The 17,674-nt window shown below is 47.0% G+C and overlaps 1 protein-coding gene across 1 annotated transcript in view; it reads right to left on the bottom strand.

Annotated features, from left to right (window-relative positions):
• The window catches only part of LOC147706737 (uncharacterized), a 138,798-nt gene that overhangs the window by 69,724 nt on the left and 51,400 nt on the right, over positions 1-17,674 (bottom strand). Inside the window, 2 exon segments of the mRNA XM_086925880.1 lie at positions 14,196-14,405; positions 14,493-16,150. Of these exon segments, the coding sequence (XP_086782006.1) occupies positions 14,196-14,405; positions 14,493-15,831 (1,549 nt within the window). The 5' untranslated portion in view covers positions 15,832-16,150.

Below are 17,674 nucleotides of genomic sequence, written 5' to 3' on the forward strand. Positions count from 1 at the left end.
GGGGGGGGGGGGGGGGCATCAGGGTTCAAAGTGAACATGACTAAATCCCAGGCTCTCAACCTCACTATCCTACAGGACGACCAATCGCTTTTTGCTAAGACATTCCCGTTTACTTGGGCCTCACAAGAAATTTATTATATAGGGATACAACTATTCCCAACCACCAGAAAGGCTGTATCATATAATTGCGCCACTCTACTGGATATGACGTGCTCCCTAAAACAATCATGGCATGGAGTTCCACTTTCTTGGTTGAGGAGAATTGCAGCTGTTAAAATGTCCCTACTTCCCAACATCCTATTCTACATTCAGGCAAAGTAGCTACAACCCCCTCAGTCCATACTGCACAAAATTCAACAGTCCCTAGAAACTTTCATCTGGGGTGGCAAACATGCACGAATGGCGTGGGAACGAGCCTACCTACTGGTAGTAAAGGGTGGGCTTGTGATACTCAACCTCTTGCGCTACTATCAAGTCACCTAATTGCGCTTCCTGGTGAAATGGCAGCGACCATACACAGAAAAACACTGGTGCTTCCTCAATCAAATCCCTTGGCTTCCACTCCCCTGTAGTTCGGGTCACAATGGGAGTGTAGGATAGACTCTGCATTTCTAAACAGCTTTCTACTCCCATTTCTTCAACTACTGGAATTATAGGCTGTTGATGGGAGGCAGCACAATTTGTAATCCCACACAGAAAGGAACAATGAGGGGAAAAGTTGCACGTGGAAGAAGTGTAGGTTGTAAGGCATGCTATTCGTGCACCACCATCGTTAGTGGGGATCCATGCTTAACCCCTTCTGTACCTTAGACGTAACGGTTATGTCCTTGGCCGTTGTGCTTCAGGACGCAAATGTTACGTGCATAGCATACCAGCAACATATCCCTATGCTGTAAAAAGCAGAGGGATTTTCTTTTTATTATCTTTTGAGCCTCGGGAGGTGGGGAAGAGCTTTCACAACCTCGTGAGGCATTTTTTTCTCAATGTAATGACCATTACGTGCATGGTGTGCTGACATTGTTACATTGAAAGTGAAACTGAAACGAGTTGTTTCAGTTTCACTGTTTTGGTTCTCAGGGGCTATCTCAGTCCCTCCTCCCACCCCCGAAACACAGGAGAGGTACCATTGGAAAGGATCTCCCCTTTCCAATGGTACCCTTTCCTAGTGGATCCCTGCCACAGAAGGGCGATCCCCAAGCGGGGATCCACCCCTAGTCACCAGAGAGGGGGGATTGGCCCCTTGAGGAAGGGCCTCTGCTCCCCAAATGTTTATTTGCAAAATCAGTCTTTCTGCTCCCCTGAGAGGCATATGGGGGCAAAAGCCTTCTGAGGGGCTGGGGGCAGAAAGCACAGTGGTTGAGAATTCCCGAGCCTCTGGTTCTACTGCAGGGAACACAGGCTGAAAATCATTGTGATCGCTATTGTGGGCCACCACAGCTGAGGAGCTGTTGCCGCTGAGAGCCCGCATTTGCCTGTGTTACCAAACTCATCGTAATCGCTATTGTGGACCACCGCAGCTGAGGAGCTATTGCTGCTGAGAGCCCGCATTTGCTGGTGTTACCAAAGTCATTGTGATCGCTATTGTGGGCCACCACAGCTGAGGAGCTGTTGCCGCTGAGAGCCCGCATTTGCCTGTGTTACCAAACTCATCGTAATCGCTATTGTGGACCACCGCAGCTGAGGAGCTATTGCTGCTGAGAGCCCGCATTTGCTGGTGTTACCAAAGTCATTGTGATCGCTATTGTGGGCTGCCGCAGCTGAGGAGCTGTTGCCGCGGAGAGCCCGCATTTGCCGTCCTACGAGAATCATCGCTATTGTGGGCCGCTGCAGCTGAGGAGCTGTGCCGCTGAGTGCCCGCATTTGTTGTCCTCCGAGAATCATCACTATTGTGGGCCGCTGCAGCTGAGGAGGTGTGCCGCTGAGTGCCTGCACTAGTCACCACTTCGAGGATCTTTAAGCCCCGTCCCAGGAGTTTCGTGAGTGCACGCTGCGGACCGCTACAGCAGGGAGCTGTGGCCGCTGCAAGTCCGCCTGCCATCACCGCAGCTTCCTTGTGAGGCTGCGTGCCGTTCCCCTTTAAATCTCAGGTACATTGTGAATCACCGGGTTGCGTGGACCCCAGCCTCCAACTAAGTTCGTTCCACAGGCTTTTTGAGTGCCTCTATTGCTTTTGAAGTGAACCTGTAATTATGTGCATGGTGGTTTCTTGATCGCTTTGAGCCTCGTGTTAAGCCTATATAAAGATACTTATTTTTCAACAGCTACTTGTGTGGTGTCCCTTTGTAGTGTCTTCACTGCGTTATTGTGTAGGGTCATAAATGCTTCACACACTGCCTCTGAGATAGGCCTGTCTGCTCTTGCTACGTTACCACAGGGTTGAGCAGGGGTTATCAAAGGGTGTAGCCCCCCTTACTCGTTTGATTTGAGGTCTGGGTATTGATAGATCGCCTTGACTGATGGGACAAAGGTGAGGTCAGCATTCTCCACCCCAGATGGGCACTACCAGTTACAGGTGATGCACTTTGGGATGAAGAGTGGCCAGGTGGCACCCCTACAACCCAAGATTGAAACCATCCTGGCTTGGGAGCCCCCAACAGAGGCGAGAGCCTTTTTAGGACTATGGGTTAGTTATTACAGGATGTTTGTCAAGGGGTATGACAACATTGTTGCACCCTTGACTGAGCTGACTTCTAAGAAGCAGCCAAGGATTGTGAACTGGACTGACACCGGTCAGAAAGCTTTTGACGCCCTGAAGACTGCCATGTGCACAGCACCGGTACTTCAGGCGCCCAACTTTTCAAAAGAATTTGTTATCCAGACCGACGCTTCCGAGCATGGTGTGGTGGCCGTTCTGTCACAGATCAATGAGGAGGGCCTACACCAACCTGTAGCCTTCATTAGTAGGAGGCTAATTCCACAGGAACAGAGGTGGAGTGCAATCGAGCGTGAAGCATTTGCTGTGGTCTGGCCACTGAAGAAGCTGAGACCATACCTGTTTATGACTCACTTCCGGGTTCAGACAGACCACAGGCCCCTCAGATGGTTGATGCAGATGAGGGGAGAGAATCCAAAGTCGTTGAGGTGGTCCATTTCCCTACAGGGTATGGACTTTACGGTGGAACACCGCACTGGTACAGAACACGCCAATGCTGATAGTCTGTCCAGATTTTGCCACCTAAGTGAACAGAACTTCCAAGTGGGTGGGTAGTTCTCCCCACAGCTGGAGGGGACGCGTGTTAGACCTGGCATCATAGGCGTGGGTCCCCCTTCCATTTTTCGCTTTTGTCTCCTCTATGTTGGCTGGTGTTAGACGCTCTGGGCGCTGTGCCACTGCCATTCAGTGCCACAGCGCGAATGCTCCCTATTGTAAATTGACTGTACAAATTGGTATAATCCTAATTGACTCATGGAACATGATAGGAAAGTCGAATTTAGTATGCCTGAGCTTCAAATATTAAAGTGCATGTTTTAGTGACAATTATTTTTATATTGTGTTTACAACTATCACTTTTGGGTAGTAGGTATTTTCAAGCCTAAGCCTTCCAGTGTGCTCTGCTGGTATGTGTATTGGCTGTCTGGTTTTGGAGGGTTAGGGCAGGCTGAGACCAACCTGGATTAAATAGAGAGATCTGCAGTTGGAGTATGGGGAGGGGGACCCTTTGATCTGAGCAGGGTTATGCCTGGCAAGGTGAATGATGGCTCCACCTCCCACTGTGCATCTGATGGCAGACCCCCTCTCCCTGAAAGGCAGGATGCAGCCTCGTACCTCGTAAATAAAGTGCTCCAGGATGACACCAAACTGATTCTGGCTGGGTTCAGTGATTTGTAACTTTTTGAGAACAAAGACTTTGGGGGTATAAAGATCTGTGCAAAAACCACTACACGGTGTGTTCTATCTGGATGTCAAGATGAACCTCTGTCCGTGTAAGAAGAGGGAAAAGACTTTGAAACTTTCACCCATCTTGCTGAAGCAATTACCCAAGGGCATGATTTTGATCTGGCCTCCTCCTGAAGTCTCAGGGACATTAGACTTCACCCATCAGCCATCCGGATTCCTATTTGAGGGGGATTCTACTCGCAGGTAAGGTCTCTGTTGAGAATTCCAGAGCCTCTGGGTCTACTGTGGGGAATGCAGGCTTAAAGTCATTGTGATCGCTATTGTGGGCCACTGCAGCTGAGGAGCTGTTGTCGCCGAGAGCCCGCATTTGCCTGTGTTACCAAAGCCATCGTTATCGCTATTGTGGGTTCGCCGCTGCTGAGGAGCTGTTGCCACTGAGAACCCGCATTGGCCTGTGTTACCAAAGTCATTGTGACTGCTATTGTGGGCTGCCGCAGCCGAGGAGCTGTTGCCGCTGAGAACCCGCATTTGCCGTCCTCAGAGAATCATCCCTATCGCTATGGTGGGCCGCTGCAGCTGATAAGCTTTGCCGCCCAGTGTCCGAATTTGTTGTCCTACGAGAATCATTGCTATTGTGGGATGCTGCAGCTGAGGAGCTGTGCCGCTGAGTGCCTGCACTAATCACCACTTCGAGGATCTTGTTATCACCTGTGTGTGCTGGTGGGGGCCCGCCTTTAAGCCCTGTCCCAGGAGTATTGCGAGTGCACGCCACAGACCACTACAGTGGGGGGCTGTGGCCGCTGCGAGTCTGCCTGTCATCACTGCAGCTTCACTGTGAGGCTGCGTGCTGTGCCCCTTAAAATCTCAGGTACATTGTGCATCAGCGGGTCACGTGGACCCCGGCTTCGAACTAAGTTCGTTCCAAACACTTTTTGAGTGCCTCTATTGCTTTTGAAGTTAATCTGTAATTATGTGCATGGTGGTTTCTCGATCGCTTTTGAACCTCGTGTTAAGCCTATATAAAGGTACTTATTTTTCTATAGCTACTTGTATGGTGTCCCTTTGTAGTGTTTTCACTGCTTTGTTGTGTATGGTCATAAATGCTTCACACACTGCCTTTGAGATAGGCCTGTCTGCTCGTGCTACGTTACCACAGGGTTGAGCAGGGGTTATCAAAGGGTGTAGCCCCCTTACTCTGACTTAGGAAGAATGTTCCCAACTTGGACATCGATGCCATCCCCTGCCAACTAGAGATCCCCCTTTCTAACACCCAGATATCTACTTTTTAAAAATGTGTGAGTTTGGTAGGTTTCCCAAGAGTACCGCTGAGACCGGGACCAATAACCTAGGTAACTCCCTTGCAAAACCAGTACAGTTTGTGGTAGATAATTTTGATGTCTCCACAATAGGTTTTGTGCCATTTTCTGCTGCCGGCACTAGGCCTACCCACACAAGTGAGGTACCATTTTTATTGGGAGATTTGTGGAAATGATGGGTGGGTGAAAGTTTGTGGCTTCCCACTGATTCCAGAACTTATCACTGAGTTGTGAGAAAAATTAGTTTTTTTATTTTTACAAAGGCAGTCGATAAAGCTACAGTGAATAAAGAAAGAATATATGAACTTAGCGAACAAGTAGGGCATCACTTGGCGGTACGAGTGAGACAAGAAAATATGGCAAACACAATTAAAGAAATTAAGGACCCCAAAAACGGACTCATACAAAACCCAATAAGGATAAGAGGGCGTTCCAAGATTACTATCAAGAGCTATACAAGGAAACTAATAAAATTCAAAGAAAAATCAAAGAGTATATAGAACAGTCTACTGTACCTCGACTATCGGAGAAAGATCAAGAAAGCTTAGCTATAAGTCCGGAATGTTGGGAAATCTTGTTATCAATTAATAGCTTAGCCATCGGAAAAGCAGCCGGGCTGGATGGGATACCAGTCGAATTTTATGCTAAATTCCATAAACCACTGAAGGGAATTATAACAGCAATAATAACACATATTTTCTTTGGGGGGGGGGCAGCCACCAGGTTCATGGGCCAGGGCAAAAATTATAGTATTCCCCCAAAAAAACAAAGACCCAGCACAACTGGGATCTTACCGCCCGATCACACTAATAAACTGTGACTCCAAAATCTATTTGAAACTATTGGCAACCAGATTGGGGCAACATATACATAAAATTATCTCGCCACGCCAACACGGCTTCATTCCAGGTCGATCCAACACTGACCATGTCCAGAGGGTTATCACTCTCTTTGATATAGCGGAGGTGGCAGGAGACCCTATGGCCTTGATACTATTAGACGCCGAGAAGGCTTTCGATAGGGTCTCCTGGCAGTATCTTTGGACGGCTATGTCAAAGAGTGGGATTGGTGACCGATTCATTAAAGCTACCCGCATGTTATATACAAACCCGGAAGCTGTGGTTATGATGAATGGGGAAATGTCTGGGAACATAAGAGTAACCAGAGGGACAAGACAGGGGTGTCCTTGCTCCTCCTTATTATTTGCAATCTTTATTCTTTTTCCTTTATTCTTTTTTCTATTCTGTACCCTCCCCGCTCCCGCCTCCCAGCTGCTCCGCCCACCCGCGCACTTGGCCTTAAATGGCGACCGTGCGACGCAGGTGAGTGTGACCCACCTGTGGGACACCCCCGCGCCGCACGGCCACCAGCTGCTGCGTGTGCCCCTTGCCTGCCCTCTGCCTCGCTGCCTGCCTCGTTTGCCGGCTGCCGGCTGCCTCCGCTGCTGTTGTTTTTGCCGTGTTTTGTCTGTAATTTGTGCCTGATTTTTATTTTTCTATTGTGCCTGTATTTTTGGTTTCCTTCCATGTTGTCCGCCTACCTCGCCGCCCTCCGCTCTCCCTTCCCGCCACCGCTGCTTTTCCCCGCCCCTTTTTTCTATTCTGTACCCTCCCCGCTCCCGCCTCCCAGCTGCTCCGCCCACCTGCGCACTTCGCCTTAAATGGCGACCGTGCGAACGCGCAGCGGTCACGCGCAGCGGGTGCGCCGTTTGTGCGCAGAAGGCGCGCCAAAGGTAAGCCCGTCTGCGCCTGGACCGCGCCCAGTGCCAGGACCCCTGGCCCACGAGGACCCCGACCGACCCGCCTGACGTACTCCGCCGCCACCCTCACCGCTATCAACACCGGCCGACTCCCAGAATGCCATCAAGCCACTCCACGACGTACCCACGGACCTTTCACCTGCCACGCCTGCAAGTTCACCTGCATCCGGACCAGCCTCGCACCAGCACCCGCCAAGTCGAACACCACAGCACCCACCTCAAGTGCATCCTGCTCAACACCTGCTCCGTCCATAGACACGCCATCGAACTCTGGAACCTTTTAGATGCCACAGCCCCTGACGTTGCCTTCCTCACGGAGACCTGGATGAACGCCTCTTCAGCTCCCGACATCGCCATCGCCATCCCAGAGGGCTACAAGATCGTCCGGAGGGACCGAAACGCCAACCAGATGGGAGGAGGCATCGCCATCATCCACAGGAACACCATCCGTCTCACGACCAGCACCGACAACACCCTGACCAGCGCCGAACACCTGCAATTCCAGATCCACACCAACCCGAACACCACCCTCAGAGGCACCCTGATCTACCGACCCCCTGGACCACGCACACAATTCAGCGAGGACATCGCCGACTTCGTCAGCCCGCATGCCCTCCCCTCCGCTGACTACATCCTCCTGGGAGACCTCAACTTCCATCTGGAGAACAACAACGACCGCAACACCAGCACCCTGCTCGACAACCTCGCCAACCTTGGACTCAAGCAACTGGTGTCCACCCCCACCCACCTCGCCGGACACACACTCGACGCAGTCTTCTCTTCCAGCACAGACATCGACTTCAGCCACGCCACAGAGCTTCAATGGACGGACCACAGCTGCGTCCACTTCACCTTCAAGAGAACGACGACCCACCAACACCAGCAACAGGCCGCCCGCAGAAGCTGGAACAAGATCACAGCAGACCAGCTCGCCACCTCCCTGAGCCAGCACCCTCCTGCCAGCTCAGCGAACCCCAGCCAGGCTGCCGACAACCTCACGAAGTGGATCAGCAACTGCGCGGACGAACTCGCCCCACTGAGGACCCCGCCTAGCAGACCCGGCAGCAAGAAGACCTCATGGTTCACCGACGAACTCAAGAGCTCCAAGAAGAACTGCAGAGCCCTCGAGAAAGTCTGGAGAAGGGAACCGACACCGGACAACAGGACCTCCTTCAAACTTGCCACCCGGAAACACCACCAGCTGATCCGCGCCGCCAAGAAAACAGCATTCAAGGACCGGTTAGACAACAACGCACACAACTGCAAGGAACTCTTCAACATCGTGAAAGAGCTTTCCAACCCCAGCGCAGGAAACAACGACATCACCCCATCGCAAGACCTCTGCAACTCCCTCGCTTCATACTTCCACAACAAGATCGCGGACATACACAACAGCTTCAACAACCAACCAACGCACACCATGACCGAACAACCACCCCCCACCACCACCCTCCACGCCTGGACCCCGATCAGCACCGAAGACACCATCCGCACGATGAACTCCATCCACTCCGGATCACCGACCGACCCCTGCCCTCACCACGTCTTCAACAAGGCCGACGCTGTCATCGCACCCCACCTGCGAGACATCATCAACACATCCTTCGACACCACCATCTTCCCTGAGAGCTGGAAACACGCCAAACTCAGCGCTCTACTCAAGAAACCAACAGCGGACCCCACCGACCTCAAGAATTACCGCCCCATCTCGCTCCTCCCGTTTCCAGCCAAAGTCATCGAGAAGACCGTCAACAAGCAGATGGCCGCCTTCCTCGAGACGAACGGATCCCTCGACCCCTCACAGTCCGGCTTCCGAGCCAATCACAGCACCGAGACCGCCCTCATCGCCGCCACCAATGACATCCGAGCCCTGATGGACAATGGAGAAACAGCGGCCCTCATCCTCCTAGACCTCTCCGCGGCATTCGACACGGTCTGCCACCGCACCCTAGTACGGCGCCTCAGCAACATCGGAATCCAGGACAAGGCGCTGGAATGGATCATCTCCTTCCTCGACGGAAGAACACAGAGAGTCCGCCTACCACCGTACAAGTCAGAGACCTCAGAAGTCATCTGCGGCGTCCCTCAAGGATCATCTCTGAGCCCCACCCTCTTCAACGTCTACATGAGCCCCCTCGCGGCCATCGTACGCAAACACAACCTCAGCATAATCTCCTACGCCGACGACACCCAGCTGATCCTCTCCCTGACCAACGACCCCGCCGCCGCCAGAGCCAACCTGCACGAAGGGATGAAAGAGGTAGCCGAGTGGATGACGACCAGCCGCCTGAAACTGAACTCAGACAAGACGGAGGTCCTCATCCTGGGCTCCTCACCCTCCGCCTGGGACGACTCCTGGTGGCCTCCCGCCCTGGGCACCGCACCCAAACCGACAGACCATGCACGCAACCTGGGCTTCATCCTGGACTCCTCCCTCTCCATGACCAGGCAAGTCAACAACGTCTCCTCGGCGTGCTTCAACATCCTACGCATGCTACGGAAGATCTTCTGGTGGATCCCCACCGAGACGAGGAAGACCGTCACCCAGGCCCTCGTCACCAGCCGACTGGACTACGGCAACACCCTCTACGCCGGTACCACCGCCAAGCTCCAGAAGAGACTCCAGCGGATCCAGAACGCCTCAGCCAGACTCATCCTCGACATCCCACGAACCAGCCACATCTCCGGACATCTGAGAGACCTTCACTGGCTCCCCGTCAACAAAAGAATCACCTTCCGCCTCCTCACCCACGCACACAAAGCCCTACACGACCAAGGCCCGAGCTACCTCAACAGCCGAGTCAACTTCTACGCTCCCAAACGCTACCTCCGATCAGCCAACCACGCCCTCGCCGCCGTCCCCCGCATCCGAAGAGCGACTACAGGAGGAAGGTCCTTCTCCTACCTGGCCGCCAAGACCTGGAACTCCCTCCCGACCGACCTGCGCCTGACCCAAGACCACCTCTCCTTCAGGAAGAAGCTGAAGACCTGGCTGTTCGAGCAGTAGTGCCCCCCCCCCCAGCGCCTTGAGACCCTACGGGTATGTAGCACGCTTTATAAGTGTCAATGATTGATTAACTAGAAACCAATCCGGCAATTCCATAAACAGTAATACCAAGACCTTAGCCTATGAGGACGACATAGCGATAGTCACAGGAGATGCAAGGGAAGCAGTGAAATTTATGGAAGAAGAAGCCAGACAATTTGGGGAGGTATCAGGATATAAGCTTAATCAGGGCAAAACCCAGATAGTTGTTAACAGCAAGATCACACATCAGGAAAACCGGATAGTTGCAAACGCCACGTACCTAGGAGTGAATATAACCTCCGACCTAGATAATCTGGTTAAAATTAACTTGGAACCACTTATAAAGCAAATGGGAAAAAACCTCCGTAGAATTGATAATCTTCACCCGACCCTAGTGGGACGATGCAATGTCATAAAAATGCTATACTTTCCTAAATTTTTATACTTTCTTAGGACCATGTTTAGATTTCACCCCACAAATATTTAAGGACATAGAGGACCTATTCTCTTGGTTTATATGGAACTACAAAAGACCACGCCCAGCACTTAAATACATTACACTTCCAAAAAAAAGAGGTGGCCTTGCATTACCCAACCTCAAAGTGTACTGGTGGGCCACGATACTAAAGTATAGCAATATTTTGCTTACCCCAAAAAGGAACACAGAGCAAGAGGGAGCGATCCCAACACCACAGGAACTAACTTTAGGCAACAAAGCTAATGAACATCTTTGGCGACTAACGTATAATTGTTCTTTTAAAAAAGTATGGTTTAAAACCCTTAGTGGTGTATATTCGGCGTGGAATAATGCTCAAAAACTCTTGGGCATCAGGAGATTCTCCGATTATACAACTTTAGTGGGGAATAACAACCTCCCAGAAACGTTTAGGGACGCTTGCATGAAAAGGTGGCAAAGGGCAGGGATTATCTTGTGTGGCAATTTTTGCTCCAATACAGGATTTAAGTCATTCGAGGAACTAAAAATTGAATTTGGGCTAAACCAAAGAGATTTCTTCAAGTTCCTACAAATCAGAGACTTTTTAATGAAAAAAGGGGAGGCCCATCCAAGTTTTAAAAAAATCAGATAATCGAAGCAATAAGCATAAATACGACTGTTAAGATTGGAGTAATTTACGATAACCTGACGTCCGCCCTATCAGACGACATGGAAAAATTCGCAGCAAAATGGCATGCTGGATACTGGATGTGGTGGAAGGGACTTGTGAAAAATCCTTCGAGGCATCCCAATCATGGTTAATGTCGGCTAACTTGCAAGCCCAATATTATAAAACATATTTCCAGCTATACTATACTCCAAATAAGATTGCCAAGAGGGGCACGGTGTTGTAATTTGACAGCGTTTAGATTAAGCATTAGCAGAAGACATCTTAGTTCTAGCCGCTATCTTGACATTTAGCGGACTCCATTTTGTATTTACGGCAGCCATCTTGTCTGCTACATGCTGCCTCGTGCCGACCATGTGCTTTGTCCTATCTTCCTGTCCACGGCACTTGAAATCTGCCCGGCAACAAGTTATATTTAGCATCCCTCACTTTCGCGCATGTCAAGTAGGGTCCACATCTGTTAGTGATTAGTTACAGATAGGAATGTGTTTGTTGACCCCCACAACTGTTAGCTCCTCCCACTGATCGATTGTGCCTCTCGATATTACCTTATATGTACATAAACTGTGCTCTTGTGCTTGTACCGCCTTCTTTTGAGCCCCTGTGCGGGTATAAATAAACCATGCTTTCTTGGCTTGTGGTGCTACTTCTTGCAATACCAAAGGGTACTGTTTGAACCGTAGCACCACCTTATGAGGTGTAATAAATGTTACTTTTTCCATTCCAGTTTCTGTGCCAACTTCTTTCTATTGGTCTGAGGACTTTGTGCAGAGATGAGCGAATCCCTTGCACTAGTGGGTCTGGCTGAGGCCTGCTACAACAACGGGTAGAGGCACGGAATGCCCACGCTGTATGCAGTACGAGGCAGACATCGTGCACATATTTGCTACATTGGGTACAGTTCGTAGGGAAATATCCACCTTTCTATCTGAAATCTTTAATTCAAGAATTGAAATCACAACGGCAGAATTAGTACTTGGACTGGACAGAGATACTCGTCCTATAGGAATGCAAGGGCTTATATTTATTGCCACGGCAGTCTTTAGAATATGCTTGGCCACAGCTTGGCTAGACCCCAATCCTCCTGCTTTTCAACAATGGCGGGCGAGACTCTTGGCCACATATAATCTAGAAATGGCTATATAGCAGAGGAAGGGTAGAAGGAGACAAAGGACGGGGCTGGAAATCTGGGATCCCCTGACACGCTGGATACAGAATCTGGCTTAATAATTTATATATGTCAAATATTGTGAACTTATATAGGGAATGTATATTATTAGTGTCAAAATATTGTTACAAAATGTCATATCATTAACCGTGTTCAAAACTTGTATGCATTCATGCCTGGGCGGGGGAACGGGGGGGGGGGGGAGGGGAAGTGTATATTTGCTTTCTTTGGGGAATTTTATGTAAAATTGGGGTTGAAAATGTATATCAATAAAGACTTGTTTAAATAAAAATATATATTTTTACAAAGTTCAAAGTTTACAGGGAATTCTGGGTAACACAACCTGGTGAAAGTCACACAAATCACCACATCCTGGATTTCTCCAGGTGTCTAGTTCTCACAAATGTACAGGTTTGCTAGGTTTCTCTAGGTGCCGGCTGAGCTATGGCCCGAAATCCACAGCTAGGCATGTTGCAAAAAAGGATCCGTTTTCTGTGGAAAAATGTGTTGTGTTCATGTTACGTTTTGGGCTGTTTCCTGTTGCGGGCACCAGGCCTATCCACACAAGTCTGGTACCATTTTTATCGGTAGACTTACCAATTGTCTTTCTATGCATCCCTGCCTTCCAAATGTAAGACAGTGTATAAAAAAGAAGTCATTTTGAAAAATACCCTTAAATTCACATGCTAAGATGGGTACTCACAAATTCAGAGATGCACAAATAATCACTGCTACTAAACTCAATATCTTGCTCCCATTTCAGAAATTCACATGGATTCCTTGAATATTTTTCATTCTTTATACAAAATGAAAAACCATTGGAAGGTGCAAATCAGTTATTGGCTCTCGGTACCTCTGTGAATTTACAAGCCCTTTATATCTCCGCAAACAAAAGGGCCCACGAATGTAACAGTATATTGCTTTAAAAAAAATCTACCATAGTTAGAAGTTACAGGTGAAAATGTTGACACAAATGGCTGTTTTTTTCAACTCAATTTCAATATATTTTTTATTTCAACTGTTACTTTCTATAGGAAAACCATTGAAGGTAGTAAAAACAAATACAACAAAATGTAAGTCTGGTCTGCTTTCTTCTGGTGCAGAAGAACACAAATCAGAACGAATACCCATGAATATTTATGAAAGATTCAAAACCATTGACAGGCTAGCCAAATCACCAAAAGAGATTTTGGTGCTAACTCTGTAAACCACATTTTTTTGGTTTTATAATTCTAAAAACCCTAAATAAAATAATAAATTGTGTGATCATATTCTTTAGCATTGTGTAATCAATTAGTTTGTACTGAAAGCTGAATGACAGAGTACTAATGTGTTGCTCCCTATGTCTTAATCTTTTCAAGACAGAATTTACTTAGTGTCAATTTCATTGCAGGAAAGAGCAATGAACTACTTTTGAAATGGTGAGCCCACATTTCAAATAGCAGCTTTGATTATGAATTTGTAAACTCTTTGAGATGAAAATCTGTATTCTCCAGTGACTAGTCTTGCACTCATAGTACTGGTTACATTTGCTTCGTTCTACTATATATTAATCTTAAATTGCATTTTAAATTCATTCTGTACCACAGTGCGTTAATTGAACCAGCATTAACTCTCCTTTAGATCAGAATGCCTAGTCATATTGCATATATTTACATGGTATTTCAACACTTTATGTTCTGACATCTTTCTCTAGCCATTTTTCTCCTTGAAGACCATGTCACATTCTTTACATGTGTAGTAACTTTCCCTAGAGTCAGTAGCTTGATTGTACCGACTCTAGGGAACCAGGTCTATGGTCTTACACCAGTGTGGGTTCTGATGTGTTATTAGCGCACGCTTCGTCTGGAAAGCCATGTCACATTTAGAACATGTATGTTTTTTTCAACCGTCTGGGTTCTTTGATGTAGATTTAAGTGTCCTTTTCTTATGAAAACGTTGTCACATTCCGTACATGTAAATGGCCTTCTCCAGTGTAGATTCTCTGATGCAGCATTAGCCTCTCTTTTGCTTTGAACGCCTTCTCACATTCAACAAATTTATATGGCTTTTCAGCAGAATGGGATATAAGATGTACCATTAGTTGTCCTTTAGTTACAAAATCACTGCCACATTCACTACATTTGTATGGTTTTTACCCAACATGAATTTTATGGTGTTGTGTTAGATGTCCTTTTTTTTAAAAAGCTTTGTCCCATTCAATCGATTTATAGGGCCTTTGATCGCAGTGAGTTCTTATATTATGGGTGATCAGTGCACTTTCTGAGATAAAAGACTTGTCACATTCAGAACAATTAAATGATTTTTTTCCAGTGTGGGTTCTCTGACGAAGTAACAGCTCATCTTTTGTTTTGAAAACCTTAGCACACATCACACATTTGTGTTTTTGACCAGTGTGATTTTTCTGATACAGCATTATCTGTGCCTTTGATTTAAAAGCCATATCACATTTGCCACATTTATGTGGTTTTTCACCAGTGTGAATTCTCTGACGTAGCATCAGCACCTGTTTTGCCTTGAAAACCATGGCACATTCATATGACCTTTCCATGAAGTGGGCCAGACAATGTTTCATTAGGTGATGGTTTAACTCAAAAGCCATGTCACATTCATTACATTTATAAGGTTTTTCCTGAGCATGGGTTTTCTGGTGTAGCATTAGACACTGTTTTAGCTTGAAAGCCTTGTCACATTCTGTACATTTAAATGGTCTTTCTTCAAAGTGGATTCTCTGATGTACCTTTACTTCCCCAAATGTGCTAAAAGCCTTGCCACATTGACTACAATTATATGATTTTTCCCCACTGTGGATTCTAAGATGCACCATTAGGCTTTTTTTAGTCGTGAATGCCTTTTCACACTCTGTACATTTATATGGTTTTTCCCCACTGTGGATTCTATGATGTACCATTAGTATTTTTTTAGTCCGGAATGCCTTTTCACACTCTGTACATTTATACGGTTTTTCACCAATGTGGGTTATCTGGTGTCTCAATAGACCTTGCTTTCTCTTGAAAGCCTTTTCACATTCACCACATTTATATGGCCTGTCTTCAAAGTGGATAATCTCATGTAGCATAAGCTCTTTTGTTGTTCTAAACGTTTTGTCACACTGTTTGCATTTATAGGGTTTTTCACCATTGTGGATTCGCTGATGTTCTTGTAGCGCTGATTTGTGTGAGAAAGCCTTGCCACATTCAGCGCATTTAAATGGTCTTTCTGCAGAGTGAGTACTTTGATGCCGTGTTAGATTTCTTTTTGTTTTAAAGAACTGGTCACATTTGGTGCAAACATATGGTTTTTCATCTGTGTGGGTTCTCTGATGCGCCATTAGATGAGGTTTTGCTCTAAAAGCCTTGCCACATTTCGTACATGTATATGGTTTCACCTCAGAGTGGGTTTGCTGATGCTCCCTAAGCACACATTTCAATTTGAATGCTTTTTGACATTCTGTACATTGGTATGGTCTTTCATCCGTATGGGTTATTTGATGCTGTCTTAAACCCCCCTTTGTCCTAAAGGCCTTGTCACATGCAGTACATTGATACAGTTGATCATCAATGCAAGTTCTCTGAGGTACTATTAGATGTTGGTCCATTTTGAAAGAGTAATCGCATATATGATGCCGTATTAAATGCCACTGTGAAGAAAAACTGTTCTCATTTAATTCAGTAAAGTCGGTCACTTAGGTGCACTGCTACCTGTTGCTACAGATACATACAAATAAAGGAGGTTGTACATGTGTTTTCTTCAAATCAAAAATGGATTCACAAGTATCTAAGAAGGATTTTAACTTGGAATATTACTGGCATGGGAAGACGTTCCTCTGGACAATACTGTCTCCGCTCTTTTTTTTCAATGACAGAATACTTTTAAAAAGAACATCATCTTTCCCTTTCTTGCTGTATGGCAGGCACCTGTTAGATTCAGAAATAAAAAAAATCATGAGAATAAAATACATCTGCATAAACTGTAATAATCTACATGAAAACTAAAAACAGCCCCTGACTGCGTGTACAAGTCAAGCTTAGTATAACCTGGTAAAGGTAGCACATATATGAAGGACACAGAGGCAATAAGACACTCACTATGCCTTAACATTGTAAAACAAAGATCCATGTTATATGTGAGTGATTAGCCCTGCCTAAAGTAAAACACCTAAAATGACAATTCTCATTAAGGAAAAAGATTGGAAATCATTGCCACAGTAAAAATGAAAGCCGTATCCACTTCACATGTTGCACTTTTGTGCTACTTTTCTCCATCCCACTTCCCATTGCCCATTCCAGTATTTCACAGTTCCCAAGCTTCTTTAGGATGTTCGTACTTGTCCAATGAATAGCGATGCACAGGCTCATGCCCAGTCCAAAAAAACAGCCTTCTCATATGTTTCCTTACCTCAGTTTTCGAGAGGATGTCTAAAATATAATGCTTCAGAAGGGTAGTCACACCACTGGAATGTATGTGACAACTGTGTAGGCAACTTCCAACTAAAAGGTATATGTAACAGGGCAATACAAACTATGTGTAAGACGGTCACCCTGCTACAGCCCCATCTGACAGCTATCAGAGGCGGTCACGTAAATTAAAGTTTAGTATGTCATATGTATATAATTATACTTCACCAATTGAAAACATGCATTACTGGACACGGTCTTCTCCCCTTCGCAGGCTCTTGTCCACTCCTTATCCATAACCTCGCCCTCCAAATGGTCTTGCCACTAGTCTAGTACTTTCAGTTTCTTTAGCGGTTTATCGCTTGTAGTGATTGGTATATACGAGAATTCAGTGATCTACATTGGGACAGGGCCAGCAGCATTGCCAGTCTCTGATTGTGGGGATGGCTTAGCATAATGCAAGAACTGACCTGAGCCTACCATGTGTTCCTGGTTGTGTGGGCTAGCTTAGCATACTGTAAGAACTGACCCGAGCCTATCTTAAAGTTCATCTGCACTTCCTCAATTGATATAAACCTGTTCAGGGTATACAGGTCAGCCATAGTTAGGCACCCCCTCCATACACAAGCGCATGTCTGCTGCAAAGGGCAGTCATTTAGTTTTTGTGGTTACTACTCTGTACCAGACATGCTGGATAACATTGGGGAGATGCCTGGGGCACGCTTGCCTCTCAATAACAAAGAAGAGGCTCATCACTGTGCAAACCCTCAAGGAGTTGTTTCTCACAGTTATACCCTTTGTCCAGCCAATGACTACGTGCTGCATCTGGGCTGTCATATCGTATAGTTCTAAATCTCCAACCCACCCTTCTCCCATACCTGCTTCGGTGTATCAAGTTTGATTCTACTAATCCTACCTGCCCTTATCAGTCGGCCAAGGGCTCAAACATCTGTTAAGGGATCATAGAGGTGGCCCCGTGCAGCATATAAAAGCAGCATTACCATTTCACACTGTCACTCTGCCCATGACTGACAGTGGAAGTGT

The sequence above is a fragment of the Lissotriton vulgaris genome, chromosome 6, assembly GCF_964263255.1.
Source record: "Lissotriton vulgaris chromosome 6, aLisVul1.2, whole genome shotgun sequence".
NCBI lineage: Eukaryota > Metazoa > Chordata > Amphibia > Caudata > Salamandridae > Lissotriton > Lissotriton vulgaris.